This window comes from Macaca mulatta, chromosome 15 (genome assembly GCF_049350105.2).
Source record: "Macaca mulatta isolate MMU2019108-1 chromosome 15, T2T-MMU8v2.0, whole genome shotgun sequence".
NCBI lineage: Eukaryota > Metazoa > Chordata > Mammalia > Primates > Cercopithecidae > Macaca > Macaca mulatta.
In genome coordinates this window covers 40,430,676-40,454,133 of record NC_133420.1, presented here as the reverse complement: position 1 = coordinate 40,454,133, position 23,458 = coordinate 40,430,676, and the positions used below count along the sequence as shown (strand labels likewise).

Sequence of the window (23,458 nt, the reverse complement as noted above, 5' to 3'; positions counted from 1 at the left end):
AAAATCCTATCATCAGTGAAGACAGATAATTTGACATTTTCTTTTCTTATTTGGGTTGTTGAATCCAAATAATTATTCTATTCTATTCTATTCTATTCTATTCTATTCTATTCTATTCTATTCTATTCTATCTTAATAGGAGTGTTGAAAGTGGGCATACTCGTTATGTTCTTGTGCTTAAGGAGAATGCTTCCAGTTTTTGCCCATTCAATATGATGTTGACTGTGGGCTTATCATGGATGGCTCTTATTATTTTGAGTATGTTCCTTCTATGCCCAGATTTTTTAAGGGGTTTTATCATGAACGGATATTGAATTTTATCTGAAACTTTTTCTGTGTCTACTGAAATAATCATATGGCTTTTGCTTTTAATTCTGCTTATGTAATAAATCACATTTATTGATTTGTATATGTTGTACTATCCAAGAAGAAAGCCTACTTGATTGTGGTGAGTTAACATTTTGATGAACTGTTGTATTTGGTTTAAGGATTTTTGCACCTCTGTTCATCAGGGATATTTGTTTGCACTTTTCTTTTGTTGCATCTTTGCCAGGTTTTGGTATCAGGGTAATGCTGGCTTCATAGAATGAGTTAGGGAGGCATCCCTCCTCCTCAATTTTTTGGAATAGTTTCAGATGAATTGGAACCAGCTCTTCTTTGTATGTCTAGTATAATTTGGCTGTGAATCCATCTGGTCAAGGACTTTTATGGTTGGTGGGTCTTTTATTACTGATTCAATTTTAGAACTCAACATTGGTTCTGTTTAGTATTTCAATTTCCTCCTGACTGAATTTTGGGATACTGTGTGTTTCTAGCAATTTATCCATTTCTTCTAGATTTTCTGGTTTTGTGCATAGAGGTGTTGATAATTGTCTCTGAAGATCTTTTGTATTTCTGTGGAATCAGTTGTAATGTCAACTTTGTCATTTTTGATTGTGCATATTTGGATCTTCTCTCTTTTTTATTAATCTAATTAGCGGTCTATCGATATTGTTTATCCTTTCAAAAACAACTTTTGGTTTTGTTGATCCTTTGTACAAATATTTGAGTCTCAGTTTCCTTCAGTTCTCCTCTGATTTTAGTTATTTCTTTTCTTCTGCTAGCTGTGGGGTTAGTTTATTCTTGTTTTCCAATTCCTCTATGTGTGACGTTAGATTGTTAATTTGAGATCTTTCTATCTTCTTGATGTAGGTGTTCAGCACTTATTTTGATACATAAAATTTTATTGAAACACAGTTGCTTTTACTCGTTTACATCTTGTCTATGGCTGCTTTTTTGATGCAATGGCAGAGTTGAATAGTTACAAAAAGGATAGTCTGCCAGGAAAAGCCAAAAATATTTGCTATTTATCTCTTTACAGAAAACAATGTTTACACCTTGGAGAACAAAAATAGAGACCATACCGTACTCCATGTATCAGTTAGTGTTCAGTCAAGAAAACAGAAACAATTTGATGTATTTCATGTAAGAAGGACTAAATAGGAAATTAATGGCTTACCCAACCACTGGAAGCTAAGGGAGCAAGGATCAGAAAGTTGTCATTGTAGACCTCATCCTGAAACACAGAAGTGGCTTGTTCTCAGACATTATCCAGAACACAACTAGAATTCAAAAGAATCACTGGGAAGCTCCTGCCATCCATCTCAGTCCATGGTACTGAGTATATGTGTTTTTTTAAAAGCTTCCTGGCAAGTCATTGTAAATTTCATGACTTTCTTATGTAACTGGCTAGAAATATCTCAGTTGATAATGGATTCTTACTCCCTTCTGCTTTCCAGATCTAATGTCTCTCACTATCAAGCTCTAACCTAGAACCACTACCACAGTGGGCAAAAATATCCTTGGGAATGTAATTTGTTTGCCTTTCCACAATGTCAAGGAGACTTAGAAGGATGTGGTAGTGATGTGAGTTGACAACAGTCAATTGGACATTACCCTTTTGTTCCTACTGCCCTGAATACTGTAGGAAGCAATAAAAATTTGTTCACATTAATGATGCTCTGTCCTAGAATACTTTACCTGAGGTTTATGGATGTCTAGGAGGGAAATGTTTGGTCTTTAGAGAAGTCTAAATAGATTCTGAATTTCTCATCTCATGCCCATAAGTAAAAGTGTGAGTCCACATATGTGTGTGTCTATGTTTCCAGGAAAACATATCCATAACTTTTGTCTATTGAAATGTTCCAGATGCCCCAGAAAGATTAAGATTTTCCTTACTGCTATGTCTGTTGGAGTCTGTGCCCCTTAAATACAAAGGGCTTCGCCTGTTTCATACAGCTGAGAGCTATGCATAATATCTGACACAGAGTAAACTTTCAAGAAACATTATAAAATAAGTGATCAAGATAATAAACATGTATTCATCATCATTTATCTAAAACTCCAGCTACCCACAGTTAATAACATATTCAAGTCTTACATAAATCCCTTCCCAAAGTGTTCTAGTCAAATCTTTCTCAGTACCAGGTACTGAAAGAGATTAGACCATTGTTCAGATAACACAGGTAGTACTTTCATTCCTGATAAAAGACAAGAGCCAGAAGCAGGAAGTACAAACCAGGAAGACAGGCTCTGGCTCCCATCCTTGCCCTCAACGTTATGTCTGCAGGGCTTCATGCCATCTGACTTCCCTCCGTCTCATGGATGCCTCGGCTTCCTCAATGCCTGGCAGTCCTAAAAACTGAGAAGTAGGTGCTTACTAAATCACTCCATGCTATGTGAGCCCTCTTGACATCACTAGGATTTATAACATATGGCTTCAAGCCCTAACTTTGTCATTCCTATTTCTGTTAGCTCTGAATAATCACTTAACATTATCAGAAGCTAGTCTTAGCTTTCCATTCTATAAAATGGGTATTATGGTGAGTATTCTAGATGTAAAACCATTCTACATAGTGTTACACGTCAATAAAATGTAGGCTGTTAATAATTGTACTCATAATGCTTGCCCTAAAATCCTCGCAGTTTGTCAGAATGTGGACATTTTAACGATTGGCTTAAATAAGTCAGTAAACAGCTAATTTAGGGACTCATAATGCCAATAGTTACTGAATAGTGAACTATAACTAATATCTCCCCCAAAACTATAATTCAAGCCAACACATTTTTATGAATTTAATAGGTTCTGATTAGCTGGCTTTCTTTCATATTTTTTCCTGTCCCATTTCCTGAGTTTATACAACTTCCTTTGCCAGCTAAACTTAAATCCCTGAAAATCAGAACTGAACGTGCCAGGTACATTTCTGACGGCCATAAACAAACTTGGGATTTAGTTAAGGCCTCTTGTGTCTTAGCTAAGTGTTCATCCCTTTTGAGATTCCAGAGGTCCCTGGACACTCCCTCCCTCCATCCTCTTCACTCTCTAACCTCTTATCTTTTGAGATGTAACCAGGTGGTTAGCAAAGATCACAGAATGTGCAGAGAACCCACAATTATGCAGTTTTCTCATCTATAAAAGGAAGGTGAACATCACCAGTCTGCCTACCTGGAGGCTGTTAAGACAGGAGGGACAGCTTTTTCAGGGCATTAGAAAATGTTTTGTAGAGAAGCCATCATTGGAATTTGAAGGATATGAGTGAAGTGACCACTGGAGAAGATAGGCATGATTTTGCAAGATTTTAATATTTGCTATTGGTGATAAACCACATATCATCACTGGAAAAGATCAACAGAAGAAATAGCAGAAATCAGGTATAAAAAGCTGGGAAAGTATGACATATTTGGAGAGGAGATAGAACTTTGATATGTTTTGATTTTCTGATGATGCAAGGGCACAATGGGACCTCAGACTAAGACATTATGATTAAGGGAAAGTCCAACGGATCTTGAATGCCATTGTAGTCATTTGGAATGTCTACTTTACTGGATAATTTTTTCAAAAATATATAATTCTATCTAGTCTTTAAAAAATGACTTCATCAGCTGTGTGAAATGCAATGTAAGAGTGACACCCAAAGTGTTTGCTTAAGGCACAGGTTCAACTGGTGGTTAAAAGATGTCACACACACACACACACCCCTACACACTCACACACTCACACAACTGGCCATCACTCATGGTAATCATACAAACGATGATTTGTTGAAAGAATGTGTGAGTCAGGATTAGTATATTTTATGTTCAAGCAAGCTACATAAAAATGTTCTTACTATTTTTGTTGGTTTTGATTGTTTAACTCTAGGACTTCCTAGAAAATCTAGCAAACTGATATGCTTGGTGTATCCCCAGGAGGGAAGATAATAAGTAAGATTGCATAAGTTTGTCATGGGACTTCTTTGGTCACGTATCTCATGGGACCAGTGTCTCATGGAAAACACTTGGGAAATGTTACAGTAAAAAGAAAGTAAGAGACAAAAAACCTAAACAAAGAGCAATATTGAAAACTCAGGAACACAAACATGGGACCTGGATTATAACAGTGTCAGATGGGTTGGAGAAGAAGGAAGGTTGAAAACACACTATGAAAGTGAAACAGAAAGGACTTAATGATTCATTATATGTCAGGAAAGGAGATAGAGGAATCAAAATTATGCCCAGCTTCTAAACTGCAGGGAAATTGTGGTCTCATTCTATTTATATAATGTTTAAGTAATTGATTTATAAAAATCTATTATAATTGAAGTCGTCTTCATTTTTCCATTGCAATCAAAGAGAACCCAAATGTGAGAAAAGTGGCAATGTCTAATACTGGCACTTACCTGCATGACATCTGTCTACCCTTTAGAACTTTTGACCTAATATTTTATTTAAAAACTATCATAGATGCACTCAAGTGTATAAACTTAAATAAAAAATCAAAATATCAAAGAACAAGAAATTAGTTCAATATACCTTGTATATTAATCTGAGTATATTAATGAGCAGAATGCTATGCAGTAAAAATCATATTTTACAAGAAAACTTCAAAACATATTAGATTACAAAAACCTCCCAATGTGTAAGTTAAGCATAGAAAAAGAAGGGAGGTTATAAAGCAAAATATATTAATAAGAATTTTGTTAAGGAAAGCGTGTTGCTGATACTTATAGAAAAATGGACATATAAAAACACAACATTTTAACAGCAGTTTTATTTGGACAGTGAATTAATTGCAACTTTTAGTTTTGTCTGTATATCTGAGTTTCCCAAATGCCCGTGTGGTGCTTACTAAGCAGACAAAATTGTATTTTTAATAGGGCAGGTTTTTGTTTAACATGATACTATTATGATTGTTATTGCCAGAAAATACATACTAATTTTGTCATTCACTTTTCTATCCTTCCTTCCTTCCTTCTTCCCTTCATTCCATTAGTTTAATCAAGAAATATTGATCAAATATATATTGTGTGCCAAGTTCTTTTCTAGGCAGCTGGGACAGAACATAGCAAATTATTGAGTCCTCCCTCTAGGTGCTGTCAGCCGCGAAGGCACTGATGGAGAACCAGCATAAAGCAGTACAGTGGCCCCAGATTTTGCTGAAGAAAGAAAGCACAATAGGACAAAAAGAAGGGTCATTTGCCTCTCATGATATTTATCAAAAAATAGAGCTAGCTATGGAGAGATGGGAGGTGCCAACAGGTAAGTCCTCCACATGTATCTGAAGTAACAGCTGTAGTCTTGGGAAGAGGTAGGGTAAATGTCTTTGGTGTAGTAGAGAAGCTACAACTCATTTAATTCTACATATGTGTTGAATTACAAGAAACTGAGATACATACTGAACGTGAGGACTATGTGAGTCTAAGGGAAGTTGTCACTAACTTGAAACATCAGTGGAATCTTCAGAAATATCAACTATGCAGAGGAGAGGGAGAGAGGATGATTTGAAATGATGGGTCCGTAGTTTGAGATGCCAATCTGACAATGTAACTCTCCTTCTGTGTGCAGGTGCATTTGTGTGTAGGTGTACGCCTTTGGGGTAGGATAGAGAGTAGGCAGAGCCTGCAGCTCTGAATGAATAGGTTAGAAACTACTGATTTGGCCATGAAGAGGCCACCATAGAGATCTCATATATAATGGAGGCAACATCTGAAACTTGGTTCTAAAAGACCTAAGATTGTTGGGACTTTGAAAGTTGGAAATCTATTATTTCCAAATAGGCAGCATTTCTTTCTTTCTTTTTTTTTTTTTTTTTTTTTGTTTTTTTCCTCAATAGTTGAAGAAGTTTGTTATCTGGAGCAGACTGTTCTCTTTTTTCAAGTGACCAGCTGAAAGAGCTTTATTATGACACACAAAGAAAACTCCACTGCCAACCATTTATATTGGTTATAGATAGCCCATGTTAATATATCCAAAAATAAGCTTTGAGCTTAGATGAGAATGAAGTGGTCATAGCAAGGCAGAATATCAATTCTAGTCACTCAGTCCACACACAACCATATACCCATGTGCACACACACACTCACATAGACACATACACATTCTACATACATATACCTATCCTGTCAATCCTTGTCTGAGTCTTGATGGTTAGAGGAGTTTTGCTAGAAACTAAATGTACTGTTTTAACAAAATATTTGGGAACAAAGAGATTCTAGATCCAAACAGAAATGCTTGGAGATCCAGATTGCACAGAATAGGGGGAGGCCATTCTCTCAGCTCTACCCAGAGGATAAAAGACTTTGGAAACTTTGGGTAATGACACCTTTGGCCCAGGCAATGGTAGCTTTCAAGAGGTATGTCAGGTATGACAGCTTCATAGATAATAGACATTGATAAACAGGAGAGAAAAAGACACAAGGGCCCCTTTGTGGTGACTATGGCTGCCAGCCTGATTTGTGGATATGTAGTAAGCCTTCTGTAAAGGCCTCAAAACCACTAAGAACAGAAGAAGGGGAAGTAGGGCGGGTGGGATAAGTCATTGTATGTGGGAAACAATAAGCCACTGTCACTGAAGTGTAAATGTCAAAGTGATTATTATTATCCTCCCAGGCTATAAAAGACCCTGATTTTTAAGTTACATATGGGGATAAAGAATGAAGCCAAAGTTGAAACTCCTGTTAATCATTTAACCCCACAGAGGCATGTATACCTACATCTTGAATATAGCTCTTTTGCACTTGACAATTAGACCAAGTTAAGAAAGGCCATGGGCTATTAATTCCTTTTCCCAACCACCTCCAGGCCTTTTTACCATCCTTGGAAATAAGACTAGGTTTTTTACTTTTTAATTTTTTTCCTTTATTTAGCTTTCGATGGGCCTTGGGGGTTGGGAGACAGAAGAGAGAGAAATGGGATTAAAATGTAGGTCAGCTGGTAAGTTATTTACAAATGGCTGAGAGAATAGAACAAGGACATACTTGGTCAAGTCCTTGGCAAAGGCCTTAAAGGAAGATGTAAAGAAGAACAATCACTTTGTGTGAAAGAGTCACCTCTTTCGGGGTCAAAGCCACTTTCCTGAGTTGCTGAAGCGAATCTTTATTTTTTCCTAAAACTCAACAGACAGCATCTTCAGAACCTAATTTGATTTTGATTGATTTTTGAAACTTGAAACACTTCTAAACTAATTTTCAGTATATTACTCTTGTCAACGCTTAAAGATTTTGTCAGGAGGAATTTGCTGAACAGACACAGTAATTTTGTTTCTCATTCTGGCATATCACCCCTAAAGAGGAAGCCCAGGGAGGGAGGCAGCTCCGTTACTACAGCTGCTGCTATTAGAATATACATTGCAATTACTTCGTTGCTATTTTGGGGGCCTTCTCAACCAGTTCATGCCACAACCCATGGGAGCTAGACGTCTGAAATAAGAATCACAGAATTGTAGACTCTTCTTCAGTCAGACCTGGGATATAGAGGAGGGACTTTAGACCCAGAGAGAAGTGATTCATTCAAGGTCATATAGCAATTTAGTGGCAAGCCTGGGACTAGAGGACATCTTCACATTTTTAGTCCACTTGTCTCCCCAGTGTATCAAGAAGCACAGAAGCTAGCTAGGTCAGCCCTGCAGTGGTCATGGACCAAGCTGGGATTTATTAAATAAATATACCAGTGACAACGTCAATGGGAGAAGGGGCCCTTAATTGCAGTCGATACACCAATCAATAGGCAGTAAAAGTCACTCTGATAGCCCAGCACAATGCTGCCCCTAGGAAGTGTAGGGGCTGTGTTCAGTGTCTCTCCTTTTGTCTAGCCACAGTCAGCAGATCCATTGGGGGCTGTTGGAAATAACAGTGGCATTACAAGATAATAACCTCTGTTCAAGCCGGCATTATGCCGAGAGGGCTGTCAAAGAGTGCTTTCCTTTTATTGCTTTTTGCCACCCAGGGTCTGTGGCATGCAGACAGATGGACAGGTTCATCTTAACAAACAAGCAACAGGGACAAACTGCTCTGGCTCAAACCAGCAATCTTCGCTCAAGGCAGGGCCTTGCAAGCAAGGACCTGCGGGTGCCTGGGTAACAACACTGGCACATGCAAAGCAGAGAATTATTCAGTAGGGTAGTAGAATTGGTAAAGGGCTGGCCTATTGTGTGACCAAATGGGCTCAAGGACTTTCATCTGCTACAAAACTACCTTGATACAGTGGGAGTTGGCTACATGTAAAGAGGAAGAACATTAGGAGCAGAGGAAAGACCGGAGATTCTACAGTTCTGTTTTAGCTATTTAAATCTGTTTCCCAACACACAGTGGCCTATAGAATACAAATAGATCAAATTAATATGCATTTATGTATATGCATTTATTCATTAAAACATTCTCAATGCAATTCAATGCATGTAATAAGGTGACTCTGGGTGAAATTGAACACCAAGGTTTTTTTTGTTTGTTTGTTTTTTGTTTTTTAAATCTGGGTAAAGAGAAATTGAAAAAGGAATGGCCGTTGATATTTTAAATAAAAATATAGTTTAAAAAATGTTTTGCATATTTTATTTTTTTAGGTTTTCATTGATACATAATAATTGTATACATATTTATGAGGTATATGTGGTGGTTTTTAAGAATCAATAATAGGTATTTGGGAACTGTATTGATATACTGATGTCCAGCTATTATGACTACATCAGCAGGGCTATGGAGCCAATTTATTACTTTTGGGTAGAGGCAAGGCTTTCCCTGTAGAAATGGGCTATTACCACTTTCAAAGAGTCCTGGGAAGAGATAGCGGCTGGAACACCAGGACTTAGGGTGACTAGGACTGTAGTGAGGGGGGATGGTGTTTCGTTCCCTGGATCTGGGAGTCCAAGCTACAAAGAAGATAGGATTACTTCTTGTGAGTAGCAGGACCTAGCCAAGTGGAAACTCACAGGGAGCAAATCAGACAGCCAAGATTATAGTGTGGGCCTGAGCTGTAGTTATAAATTAACATTTGAAACTAGGCCGCATAAAACTTAGAAACTAGGCCTCATAAAAAAAAGAACTTAAAAAAAATTAACACCAGGTGGCTCTGGATAGGGTCCCACCCTGCCTCAATAGGGTCCCACCCTGATAGGGTCCCACCCTGCCAATTCCGGGAAACAACCTCATGGGGTCCCACCCTGCCAATTCCGGGGGTCCCACCCTGCCTCGAAGTTCCCGGAATCAAAACTCCAGGAAAAAACCTCATAAGGTCCTGCTCTAACCAATTAGAACAAGACACCTTGCTCAGGCCATAGACAGACCCAATTACCACGCGCCTAAAGCTTTGTTTGAATTTCGCGCCCTAAGCTGTGTTTGAACTTGTGTTTGCCTATATAAACAGCCTGTAACAAGCAGTCAGGGTCCCAGGGCCAACTTAGAGCTTGGGACCCTAGCACGCTAGTAATAAATAACTCTCTGCTGTGAATCTCGTGTCGGTGATCCTTTGCGGCGACCCCTGCCCAGGAGGGAATCGACAGTTCGGTTCCAACATTTGGTGCGTTGGCCGGGAAGTGGGGTCGTCCGAGGACCCCCGACCCATCCGGCGGAGACCCATCTGGCCCGGGCCACGGACTGCTGACTGAACGGACCTACCAGGTACTTTCGTTTTGTTCTGTCTGTCTTGCCGGCTAACTCTGAACTCTGGGGAGTACTCCTTCTGAATTAAGTGGGGAAGGGGGACAGACGTGTCCGGCACCTTCCCACTTACGCCCTGGGGGACGCCCTGGCGGTAGTCTGGGAGAAGGCTAACGATTCAGTCAGCCTCTTCAAATCTGTAGGCAGGCCGCCCCTGCCGTCTGAATATTTTGTGATCTTGTGGCGCCACTCTCTGGCCGCGCGGCTTCTCCTTACTTGTCTGGTCTTTGTTTTTGTTACTTTCGTTTTGTCCTTGTTATACGTGGATGAAATAAGACAGACGTTGACGACTTCTTTGTCTCTGACCCTGACTCACTTCCCTGACGTTCGGGCTCGAGCCTACAACCTCTCCATAGAAGTCCGTAAGGGACGATGGCGAAAATTCTGCTCGTCCGAGTGGCCTACCCTCCATGTTGGGTGGCCCCGGGACGAAACATTTGACCTCCCAATTATCTTACAGGTTAAAGCAACAGTGATGGATCCTGGGCCACACGGACACCCAGACCAGGTGGCCTACATAATTACTTGGGAGGATCTGGTCCAAAACCCTCCCTCTTGGGTGAAACCCTTCCTCCATTCCCCTTCCCCATCCCAATCTACCCTCCTTGCCTTAGAAGCCCCGAAGAATCGGAATCCGGACCCGCATAAGCCAGTCCTCCCAGATGAACCCCAGAGGGACCTTCTCCTTCTTGATCCCCTGCCTCCTCCACCTCAAAACCCCCTTCTGGGACCTCCACCTTACGCTTCACCCTTGCCCCCTGTCTTGTCCCCAGCTCTTTCCTCTACCGCCTCGGCCCCTACCCTTTCTCCAACTTCTCCCTCAGCCCCTCCCTCCACCCCGTCTCCTTCTCCAGCCCCGCCCAAAATCACCCCTTGGACGCCGCCGCCGACACCTCCTCGTCTCCGCTTGCAGCGGACTGAGGACCCAGAAGGCCCTTCCACTTAGCAATCCTCCCTTTTTCCCCTCCGTACTGTCAATCGCACAGTCCAGTACTGGCCCTTCTCTGCCTCTGACCTCTACAACTAGAAAACCCATAACCCTTCCTTTTCCCAAGACCCCCACGCCCTAACCTCGTTAATAAAATCCATTCTCCTCACTCACCAGCCCACTTAGGATGATTGCCAGCAACTCTTGCAGGTCCTCCTAACCACTGAAGAAAGGCAGCAGGTCCTCTTAGAGGCCCGGAAAAATGTGCCAGGACCAGGAGGCCTCCCAACCCAACTTCCCAATAAAATAGACGAGGGATTTCCCCTCACCCGCCCAGACTGGGACTATGAAACGGCACCAGGTAGGGAGAGTCTCCAAATCTATCACCAGGCTCTGTTGGCGGGTCTCAAAGGGGCAGGAAAGCACCCCACAAATTTGGCCAAGGTAAGGACCATAACTCAGGAAAGGGATGAAAGCCCGGCAGCCTTCATGGAAAGGCTTCTGGAAGGGTTCCAAATATATACCCCATTAGACCCAGAGGCCCTAGAACATAAGGCTGCCGTAGCTATGGCATTCATAGACCAAGCTGCATTAAATATCAAAGGAAAACTCCAAAGACTAGATGGAATCCAAACCTATGGATTACAGGAATTGGTTAAGGAGGCAAAAAAAAGCGTAAAATAAGAGAGAAACCCCTGAGGAAAGGGAAGCCAGGTTAGCGAAGGAACAGATAGAGCGAGAGGATCGTAAGAACCGAGTGAAGGATAAGCATTTAACAAAAATCCTGGCGGCAGTTGTGAGAGAGAAAGGACCAGGGAGAGAGGGAGAGAAGCGGAGGCGGCCGGCTGGCCCCCGTGTCTTCGCATCATGGCAGCCACCGCTATGCTGGTCAAGGACTCTGCTAAGTTAACCCTTGGGCAGCCACTAACTGTTATTACCCCACATGCTCTAGAGGCCATAGTGCGGCAGCCCCCGGACCGGTGGATAACCAACGCACGCCTAACCCACTACCAGGCCCTCCTACTGGACACGGACGACGTCCAGTTTGGCCCTCCGGTCACCCTAAACCCTGCTACGCTGCTGCCGGTACCAGAAGACCAACCAAGCCCACACGATTGTCAGCAAGTACTGGCTGAGACCCATGGAACACGGGAAGACCTTAAAGACCAAGAACTCCCAGATGCGGATCACACCTGGTACACAGACGGCAGCAGTTACCTTGACTCAGGTACCCGGAGGGCGGGAGCGGCAGTAGTAAATGGCCACAACACCATTTGGGCACAATCACTACCTCCTGGCACGTCTGCACAAAAGGCTGAGTTAATAGCACTAACCAAGGCCCTAGAGCTGTCCAAGGGAAAGAAAGCTAACATTTATACTGATAGCCGGTATGCCTTTGCAACGGCTCATACTCATGGAAGTATCTATGAAAGAAGAGGTCTCCTAACCTCAGAAAGAAAGGAAATCAAGAACAAAGTTGAAATAATTGCCTTATTAAAAGCCCTTTTTCTTCCTCAAGAAGTGGCTATAATTCACTGCCCCGGGCATCAGAAAGGACAGGATCCAGTCGCAGTAGGACGAAACCAGCCACATAACTATTGAACATACTTATACCCCAGAAGACCAGGAAAAAGCAAAAGCCATAAGGGCTATAAAGAACAAAGACACTAAAAACTAGGAAAAAGGAGGAAAAATAGTCCTTCCCCAAAAGGAGGCCCTGGCAATGATCCAGCAGATGTATGCCTGGACACACTTGAGTAATCGAAAGCTAAAATTACTGATTGAAAAAACTGACTTTCTAATCCCAAAGGCAAGTACCCTCGTAGAACAAGTGACATCTGCCTGTAAGGTCTGTCAGCAGGTAAACGCTGGGGCTACCCGAGTGCCAGAAAGGAAACGAACTCGTGGTAACCGCCCAGGAGTCTATTAGGAAATAGACTTCACTGAAGTAAAACCTCACTATGCTGGATATAAGTACTTACTGGTGTTTGTAGATACCTTTTCAGGATGGGTAAAAGCCTACCCCACCCGGCAAGAAACGGCACACATAGTAGCCAAGAAAATTTTAGAAGAAATCTTTCCTAGATTCAGACTTCCCAAGGTAATTAGGTCAAATAATGGGCCGGCCTTCATTTCTCAGGTAAGTCAGGGGCTCGCCAGGATATTGGGGATTAATTGGAAATTACATTGTGCCTATAGACCCCAGAGCTCAGGACAGGTAAAAAGAATGAATAGAACAATAAAAGAGACCCTTACTAAATTGACCTTAGAGACTGGTTTAAAAGATTGGAGACGCTTCCTATCCTTAACTCTGTTAAAGGCCCAAAATACACCTAACCGTTTTGGGCTCACTCCATGTGAAATCCTCTACGGAGGACCTCCCCCTTTGTCAACCTTGCTTAACTCCTTTTCCCCCTCCGATCCTAAAACTGACCTACAGGCTCGGCTAAAAGGACTCCAAGCAGTACAGGCCCAAATCTGGGCCCCCTTGGCAGAACTGTACCAACCAGGACATCCACAGACCAGTCACCCCTTCCAGGTGGGAGACTCTGTCTACGTTAGACGGCACCGTACTCAAGGACTAAAGCCTCGGTGGAAAGGACCCTACATTGTTCTCCTGACCACGCCCACAGCCATAAAGGTTGACGGAATCTCCACTTAGATCCACGCATCCCACGCCAAGGCTGCTCCAGAGACGTCCAGACCAACACCACCTGAGACATGGAAACTCCGACGCTCCGTGGACCCGCTCAAGATAAGACTCTCTCGTATCTAACTCCTTGCTTATTGTTTGCCCTTCTTCCCTGCGCCGTCTCTAGTGTAGTTTTTGACGCTAACCCCCACCGGCCATTTAGCCTGACCTGACAGATAATTAATTTTAATAATCAAGAGGTCTTAAATAAGACCTCCGAGAATGCTCCTATAAAGACTTGGTTTCCGGACCTCTATTTCAACCTAAAAAAAAAAATATAGCAGAAAAGATAAAAGACACAGGCCCCCAGTTTACTGGTCCCACAGGAGTCCTATTAGGAACTCCTCAAGATAGACAAGAATGGAAAGGACAGGCTAGAAAGGTGTCCATCAGCTGGAACGGGTTTTATGCCTGTCCCGGATTCAGGACAGGACAAATGAAAAAAACTTGTAGAGATCTGACTCACTTGTATTGCAAAAGCTGGTCCTGTGTGACTACTAATAATAGAGAGTAGAAATAGGCCACAAAACCTTAGTATATAACCATGTCCTTTGTCCAGCCCTGTACCACAACCCGATATTCGGAAAATTGCAACCTGGTTCACATCAAGTTTGAAGATGCGGCAAAATCTGATAACAGATAAATAACAACAAGGTTAATATAAGGTCTCTATTTATACCAGCACAACCCACCTAAAATTCCCCTCCAAATCAGACTATTAGTCAATCCAGACACTGCCCCTGTTGCAGTAAGGCCAGACCAGATTTTATTAGAAGCTAAGAAGCCCCCGGTTTCCATATCGGAGAAGCCCCAACTAAAAACTCCTCAAAGCACTTCCCCGCCCTTAATCTCCCTCACCCTCGCCGACATGTTAGGAATTAAGGTAGCGGCTGGAGTTAAGACCAGGACAGCAGCCCTAGTGCATGGTAACCATCATCTGCAACAACTTAAAGTAGCCATAGATAAAGACCTTAGAGCCATAGAACAATCTATCACAAAACTTGAAGAGTCCTTGACTTCTCTGAAGTTGTATTACAAAACCGACGAAGACTAGAAATTGTCTTTCTGAAAGAGGGCAGGCTCTGTGCAGCCCTAAAAGAGCAATGTTGTTTTTATGCAGATCATTCAAGAATAGTTAAAGATTCTATGGCAAAACTAAAAAAAAGATTAGACAAAAAAAAAAAAAAAGAAAATCTCAACAAAGTTAGTTTAAAAATTAGTACAACCAATCCCCTTGGCTTAGCACCCTAATCTCCACCATCTTAAGACCCCTCATCCTGCTCACGCTCATCCTGACTTTCAGGCCATGCATACTCAACCGCTTACTCACCCTTATTAAAAATAGAATAAACATAGTACATGCTATGGTTCTGACCCAACAATACCATGCCAATTCCGGGAAACAACCTCATGGGGTCCCACCCTGCCAATTCCGGGGGTCCCACCCTGCCTCGAAGTTCCCGGAATCAACAACTCCAGGAAAAAACCTCATAAGGTCCTGCTCTAACCAATTAGAACAAGACACCTTGCTCAGGCCATAGACAGACCCAATTACCACGCGCCTAAAGCTTTGTTTGAATTTCGCGCCCTAAGCTGTGTTTGAACTTGTGTTTGCCTATATAAACAGCCTGTAACAAGCAGTCAGGGTCCCAGGGCCAACTTAGAGCTTGGGACCCTAGCACGCTAGTAATAAATAACTCTCTGCTGTGAATCTCGTGTCGGTGATCCTTCGCGGCGACCCCTGCCCAGGAAGGAATCGACAGTTCGGTTCCAACACATTTGCAATTACTTATTTGTATATATTTTATCCCTTTAGATAAATCATTTACGTCAGAATAGCCTCCTATCTGCTACTAAAGAAAATTTTTTAAAGGGTCAGACCTAATTATGGGGATCTCAAGGTAAAGGAGACTGGGAGTTGCGGGACCAGTGCTACTGAGAGCAGAGTGATGGCAGCAGAAGGGTCACCAACAAAGGGCAGCTATGTCCAGTGGAAGAATAACTTCTTGAGGACTTGGCAGCTGTGTGGTGACAGGAGTGACAGGGGTTAAAAAAGGATGGGGGTGGCGGGCTGTGCTCTGCACTCTTTAGGCAACAGCCTAGGGGGTCTTCAGAATCATCCAGGAGATGTGTTGAGAGAAGTACTTTAAATGAGTGCTTGGATCAGTGTCACTAGTGAGAGACAAAGCTACAAAAATTCATAAAGCTGAAGCCTCGAGGAACTTCCCAGTCTCTCTGGGAAGGCAAGACAAATACAAATGAAAAGATTCCTAAAAAACATAAGCCTGCTAAGCCTCACAGGAATGGAAGAAAACTGTAGGTGGTATAGTAGTTCTGAGAAATGAGAACTGGGGTTGGGTTTATTGCAGACGCTTCCTAAAATATATGGAAAATGATCTCAACCTTGTAATGTAGAATATAGGTGATGCAGAGGTTCCTAGAGTATTGTCCCTGAAAGTGCAACTATAAGCATTGCGGGGGAATTTGTTAGTACTGCAAATTCTTGGGCTCCACCTCATTTCTACTGGATCAGAATTCTGAGGGGTGGGGGCGGGGGCAGCAATTTGTGTTTGTTTGTTTGTTTGTTTGTTTGTTTTTGAGACGGAGTTTTGTTTTGCTCGTGTCACCCAGGCTGGAGTGCACTGGCTTGATCTCAGCTCACCTCAACCTCCGCCTCTCAGGTTCAAGCGATTCTCCTGCCTCAGCCTTCGGAGTAGCTGGGATTACAGGCATGCGCCACTATGTCCAGCTAATTTTGTAATTTTAGTAGAGACAGGGTTTCTTCATGTTAGTCAGGCTGGTCTTGAGCTCCCAACCTCAGGTGACACCGCCTCCCCTGCAAAGTGCTGGGATTACAGGTGTGAGCCACCCACCTGGCCAGCAATCTGTGTTTTAACAAGTGCCCCCAGGTGATTCTTTTGGCCATTCAAGTTTGAGGATAACTGAAATAGGGAATGTGGTTTAAGGCAAAGTAATAGAAGTTTGGCTAAAGGTGCTTCTGCCAGCTGCTCTGCTGCAACTGAGAAAAGAGACAAGCAACTGAGAATTAGTGATTTTCAGTTTAATACTAACAACAGCTCTCTCTCCTATCATCACATGACTCATGATATATTACTGAATTACTGCATTTTGTTGTATTACTTTCAGAACTATTACTAGTACGTATTACTTCAGTTTTATAGGTGAAGCAATTAACAATCAAAGAAGTTCTATTACTTGTCCAAAATTACAAGGATAGTAAACCGAAGAGGAAATAGAAGCTCCAGACTTCTGACAGCTAATGTGGGGCTCTTTTCCCTACACCTTACTCTCCGTCTTCCTTTCCTGTTGATGTGAAGTTTTCAGAAATCTCCCAAACTTCCAGAATTTCCCTAGCAGAGGCTGGCATCTTGCATTCCACATGTGAATACTGATAGTGATTTCTGGGATCCTCTGTTGAAAAGGATTCTGAGGATTTATTTGGAGTCAGTAGAAAAGCATGCTGTAATGGATTGTTAATATCTGCAGTGAGCATCAAATGGCAATATAGCCTGCTCACAAAGTATGGTCTTGTTCTGGGCTTCACGGCATTCTTTGGCTAGGCCCTGATAAGTACAAACTGTAGAAGAGTAGCATTCAGTTAGGAGGATTAAATAGGGGTGGGTTGATGAAGAGAGGAATGATTATTCTCAAAGGCCTTCATGTTATCTCGTTAGCCATTGTTGTTCATTCTAATTCCAATCAGGTTTCATGAATTTGTAGAGAAACAATCAAAACAAACAAAAAACACACAACACCCCCCTCCAAAAAAAATAAATAAAAGAAGGACTAAGCCTCGCGCCTCATTCTCTGACATCAGCCAGCCCAAATACATTCCCCTGCCTTACAAACCCATGCCTCTAAAATTCTGGGCACATTCTAATAACACACCTTTTTATTCTAGCTTCATAAAAGGATAGATATAAATGTACAAAGTCTGCCAGTCCTCTTGACTTGCCGCAATACTGTCTTTTTAAGAATGAATGGAAACTTTTCCCATTTTACTGGCTTTTTCCCACTAACCTCCCCTTATAAAACTAAACAAAAAATCACAAAACAAACAAACAAAAACAACAAAAGACATTACATCAACCAGCCAAACATTCCTAAAGCATCAGGTCCATGTGACCATCCTGATTGCTATTATTGTGTGTGAGTCCCTTGCAAACTCAGGCTCCATTTTTAATTATTCCCAATTGTCACTTTGCACTGAACAAACAGACCAAACCTTTGTCCAAATCATGTGTGATAGAGCAATATTTTTATTTCCTATAATGCCAGCAACTCGCATTTGCTTTCCCTCTAGCTCTTACTAATTTCCAGGGATTTGGCTGCAATTTGGAAAAGGCCTCTCCCCATGGAGGCCATGGTTTCCAGCCCCTGTTGCCTTCCTGGCACTGCTTTCTAATCGTCCCCCTACCCTTTGCTAATATTATATCTGCAATCATTACTCCATTTTGCCGTGATTTTAATTAGAGGACATGTGGTATCTTTTAATATTCTTCTGCACATTGAGGCTCCTGAGCACTTGTTACCAGCCAATGCCTCACTATAATTTAGAAGCTGTGGCTTCATAAGCAAGTCCTCCAATCTTCTGATATTAAATTTTCAAATTAATCTCTGCTGTATGCATCACTGGTGATTATCTTGGCCTAAATTATGCATCTTTCTTAAAGTTGGGAAACAACGGCTCATCCCATCTGACAATGAATCTATGTTGATACCCTTCTCTCTAAGGAGAAAAAGTTTGTTTTTAACCCTCTATGGGCATAATTAGAGATCTCTTTGACTCCAGTTTTGTTTGCTATCATCCCACTTGTGGCTACAATAAGAGCAAAACTGATCCTGTGAATGCCGTCTCAGCCCCTCTTGTGGGTTCCCATTGCTTCCAAGAAAAATCCAAGCCCCCATTTATCGTTCAAAAGATAAACTGTTTAAATATCAAGCAAGAGTGATATAACTATATTATTGGAAAAAAAATATGGAGTTAACTGATAATGGCTTGTGGTGTTATTCCTCCAAAGGAAATTTTACGGTACAGTGGGACGTACACAGTCTCTGGAGTTGGAGGGACTCAGATTAATATCCATTATTCAATATTTATTACCTTCCCCATTTCTAGAAAATTCTTTCCCTTTTCTATGCCTCAATTTTTATTGTCAGAACTAACAGGGTTGCTATGGCAGCACATAGTAGGTTCTCAAAAGACAAATTTCCTTTTTCTCTAACTTCTTCCCCTGGGTATTTCTTGTAGGGACAGTCCTCAAGGCTTACAGGATTGAATCTAAATATGAATAATCGGGCAATGTAAAGAAAAGATTTTGGAGTATTTATAGTCATATATTGGAGGTGGGATTTGGAGGAGCAAATAAGCTAAAATTAGATTATTTATCAAAATCCCCCACATGTAGTTTTGTGGGCTCTTTCAAATGGGGATGAGATCTGTTCTCTTGGTTTAATTCAGGCATCATTGTTCCTGGTTTAAAAGTGGACTGTGTTGGAACCGAACTGTCGATTCCCTCCTGGGCAGGGGTCGCCGCGAAGGACCACCGACACAAGATTCACAGCAGAGAGTTATTTATTACTAGCGCGCTAGGGTCCCAAGCTCTAAGTTGGCCCTGGGACCCCGAGTGCTTGTTACAGGTTGTTTATATAGGCAAACACAAGTTCAAACACAGCTTAAGGCGTGAAATTCAAACAAAGCTTTAGGCGCGTGGTAATTGGGTCTAGCTATGACCTGAGCAAGGTGTCTTGTTCTAATTGGTTAGAGCAGGACCTTATGAGGTTTTTTTCTTGGAGTTGCTGATTCCGGGAACTTCGAGGCAGGGTGGGACCCCCGGAATTGGCAGGGTGGGACCCTATGAGGTTGTTTCCCGGAATTGGCAGGGTGGGACCCTATCAGGGTGGGACCCTATCGAGGCAGGGTGGGACCCTATCCAGAGCCACCTGGTGTTAATTTTTTCTCTATATGAGGCCTAGTTTCTAAGTTTTATGAGGCCTAGTTTCAACTGCACCATCTAACTATAATCTTTGTCTTCACAATTGTGTCACTGTGCTCACATGAAGCCACTGTCCCATCAAATGAGAGGACAAATAAACTTCCAGTAAGGAAAAAAAAAGATAATCTGATACGTTTCAATATCAAAAAGACTATCACCAGACACTCTATAAGATGACACAACAATCAAACAGCACTGAAGATCTGGATTGATCACATCTCAAGACAATTTTAATCTACTCCTAAGCTCAGGCTACAGTACAACTAAAAGGTGGACTAAGAATGCAAACCAAAATAATTCTCTGTCCCTGTGTTTGACGACACTGGAAACAGGCATACTTCCCTTTCTCTGAGCTAAACAACTCTAGGATGATGTATTCTAGCTCTTTCTTTGCTAAGCAATGCTGAGAATAAATAAAAATAATTTAGCTCCTTGCTCTAGGAAATACCTGCTCCTGGAAGATAAGAATGGGAACTAACTAAACAGCTTATTTATCATGAATAACACCTGACTCATCCAGAATTACTTCAAGACCCTCCGCACTGTGACCATCAATCCAAAGCTATCATGGCATAATCTCTGCTCAATCCCAAATAGTTTCTATCTTGTAAGACTCTCCTTTAATTCAGTCACCCCTGACCCCAAAACCGTATACATTTCTATTTTGAAACACTACTAAGACTATCTCCTTTCCTGCAGTAAATCTAATAAACTGAGCTTTTCTTGATCAATAGACTTTTCTGGTGATCTTTGGGTAATCGACAGTTGACTCTGTAAAGTACTTTATTACAAGACTAATTGTATTTAACTTTCCTAAAAATCTGTTTTTCTGTTTTTTATCTTTTTATTTATTCCCCCAAGAAATATTTATTGAGTGTCAAGAACTATCCTAGACATGGAGAACCAACTATTTTTGCTTTAATGGAATATACATTCTAGTAAGGAAAGTTTGACTGCAGGTAGGCAGGGCTGGGGTTAATCAGGCTTTGTCAGACATGATAAGTATTTATTCCTGGAGGTTAGTTGCGTCAGGCTGTTTTTTTCTTCTGATACTACCACGTCTTAGACTCTAATATGTTTGTATTAATAGCATCTCACATTTGATGTCCAAAGATGATGTCCATATTAGTGTCTACTTTTGTCCCCTCTTCTGTAGCCATATACTCCCACTTTCTACTTTTACCTTCTTTTATTTTACACAATTTCTTCAACTCCCTGTGTTTGTTCTGTTCCCCTTCCTATGCTTTTTCTAGGACAGGGTCCCCACAGCCAATATTCTACCTTATTTAGTCTATTTGGGACTGAAGGAGTTCTTGCCTCCCTAGGTTAAGTCCCTTGAAGAGAGCCTTTAAAAAGATATAGTCGATGAACTCTTTCTACAGCTTAAGTAGTGTAATGCATTATTGACTCTTTCCAGATATAAGGCCCCCACTACTGCCAGCATTAATGAAGAAACTTTCCCTAGTTCACAGTGTTAACAGGCCTCCAGTCTTACTCAACTTCTTCTGGAGTGGTTTACTCCCTCCTGAAGCGTGATTGTCACAATTGTATCTCAAGTTGGGAGATACAGAAACCCAAAGAGAGTGGAGGTTTATCTGTAAAATGATTATGGCAGTTTGGAATTTGTTAAGTGCTCAGGTCATTGGACAATGAGATTTGTGTTTGCTACACCACATCTTGATGTTTTCTATTATAATGTTAAATGCAGAAGTTTAAAACTTTATTTTGAAAGACTAAACCATTAGGCGTATCCAATTCTTATTCAGAAGTTTAATATATAAAATAGACAAAAGCAAAGTAGCTCAGCTGAGAGCAGGGGAAGGTCTGAGAGCTGGCATATCAGATGCCTCTTTAGCACTGCTAAGTCCCCAGAATCCACTGAAGGACCTTAGATTGAAACAACACTACTTGACTCAGAGTTAGGACAACATGGTTCTCAACAGAAACTCAAGACCCTTTGTCTTAGTCCATTCAAGCTGCCATAACAAAATACCATAGACTGGGTGGCTTAAAAACAATAGATATTTATTTCTGGTAGTTCTGGAGACTGGAAGTCCAAGATCAAGGTGCCAATGTATTTGGTATCTGGTGAGGGCCTACTCTTTGGTTCATTGATGGTGCCTTCCTGTGTCTTCACATGGTAGAAGGAATGAGGGAGCTCTCTCGGGTCTTTTTTATAAAGGCACTAAATTCATTCATGAGGGCTCCACATTCAAAACGCAATCACCTCCCAAATTTCCCTCCTCCATATATAATCACTTTGGGGATTAGGATTTTGTGATGGTTAATACTGAGTGTCAACTTGATTGGATTGAAGGATACAAAGTGTTGATAGTGGGTATGTCTATGAGGGTGTTGCTAAAGGAGATGAACATTTGAGTAAGTGGGCTGGGAAAGGCAGACCTACCATTAATCTGGGTGGGCACAGTCTAATCAGCTGCCAGCTCAGCTAGAATATAAGCAGGTAGAAAAATGTGAAAAGAGAGACTGGCCTAGCCTCCCAGCCTACATCTTTCTCCCATGCTGTAAGCTTCCTGTCCTCGAACATCGATCTCCAGATTCTTCAGTTTTGGTACTCAGACTGGCTCTCCTTGCTTCTCAGCCCACTGCCGACATATTGTGGGGCATGGTGATTGTGTGAGTTAATACTGAATAAATTCCCTTTTATATACATATTTATTCTATTAGTTTGGTCCCTCTAGAGAACCCTGACTAATACAGGATTTCAACATATAAACTTTAGGAGAATGCAAACATTTAGACCATAGCACCCTCCTGCAATAAACACTTAGACATTGTCAACAAAATGGTGCGAATTTTTACAGGCATAGCCCAGCCAGTCATAACAAAAGAGAAATCCGCTAGTGCTATGAGTCAAAATAGAACTATAAATGAGAGTTGAAGTGCATGAGCTAATACTGCCACTGGGGTAAGGGTGGTCCTTAAACTAGGGACTAGGGTGTTTAACACATGTTCAGAAACAGAAGACATGACCTTGGGCTCACCAGCAGTCTACCTGAGAATTGGTTGTAAAATCCATTAAAGCAGTACTTTCTCATGGAAGGAAGGGAGTTTATAAAACCAGCTCTCATCATAAAATGAATTCAAGAAAACATGTCCAACTATCTCTAGTCTCTGGTTGGAAAAAAATACTCCAAGAATCTGTGAAATTAAAATCATAATCCTGTTTCACTTTTGGGAGTCAGGTTTGAATTTAAATTTCCTTTATGGTTTGTGAAGCCACAAGCTTTTCTATTAACATACAAATGATCCCAGGTCTGTGGTCCCCTTTGGGCACCTGGAAAATTCCAACACAGTTACTCTCTGGAGAGATATACCCTCACCTCAGGCTGCACAGGAAGATGAGCTTACTACCCCAAAGCACAAAACATAAAATAAAATGATCCACCAGAAGTAAGAGGGAACAGATGTAAGAAACAGCTGATAAAGATCTTCTACCATTTCAATTAATGGAACCATATGATATCAACTACAAAATCAGTATTTTTTTTTTTAGAAAAAAACAAAGACACAAATATGCATTAAAACCATAAGAAATGACTAAAATACATTGAAATATATCCGGTAGATAAAAATCAAAATTAAAATAGTCATCTGATAAAAAATACAAGCAATGAAATAGCACTTTAGATACAACCAAGGAGGGAATGGGTTGAGTAGGGCCTTGGGTCCCTTATTTGAAAACTATGGGCCAAGCCCTATTCTGCTGTTTCTTTTTCTCCCCTGTACTTGAAACTAGACTGGGCCGAGGAGAACTAGATTAGAACAAGCACCACTTCCTGAATACATCCCTATATGGTTGCTCTAAATCATTCATTTAGCAGAACGGCCTTCAAATTCTTTGATGTTAGAA

General features: G+C 41.4%; 1 protein-coding gene and 1 long non-coding RNA gene across 2 annotated transcripts; both read left to right on the top strand.

The window, feature by feature from the left end:
* The first annotated feature begins 6,842 nt into the window (after positions 1-6,842).
* Positions 6,843-14,760, top strand: LOC144334849 (uncharacterized). The gene is made up of 2 exons (XR_013405089.1): positions 6,843-9,908; positions 13,316-14,760. It is a non-coding gene; the product is annotated as an uncharacterized LOC144334849 (long non-coding RNA).
* LOC144334875 (uncharacterized) lies at positions 10,320-12,549 on the top strand. Its single transcript, XM_077966712.1, has 3 exons — positions 10,320-10,364; positions 11,062-11,236; positions 11,828-12,549. The coding sequence occupies exons 1-3, from the start codon at positions 10,320-10,322 to the stop codon at positions 12,475-12,477; spliced, it is 870 nt and encodes a 289-aa protein (XP_077822838.1). The 3' UTR covers positions 12,478-12,549.
* Positions 14,761-23,458: the final 8,698 nt, after the last annotated feature.

Coding starts and splice junctions, on each gene's coding strand:
- LOC144334875 (XM_077966712.1), top strand. CDS start 10,320: ATGGCGAAAATTCTGCTCGTCCGAGTGGCCTACCCTCCATGTTGG. Junction 10,365..11,061: donor TGGCCTACCCTCCATGTTGG/GTGGCCCCGGGA, acceptor CAGCCCACTTAG/GATGATTGCCAGCAACTCTT. Junction 11,237..11,827: donor GGACTATGAAACGGCACCAG/GTAGGGAGAGTC, acceptor CACATGCTCTAG/AGGCCATAGTGCGGCAGCCC.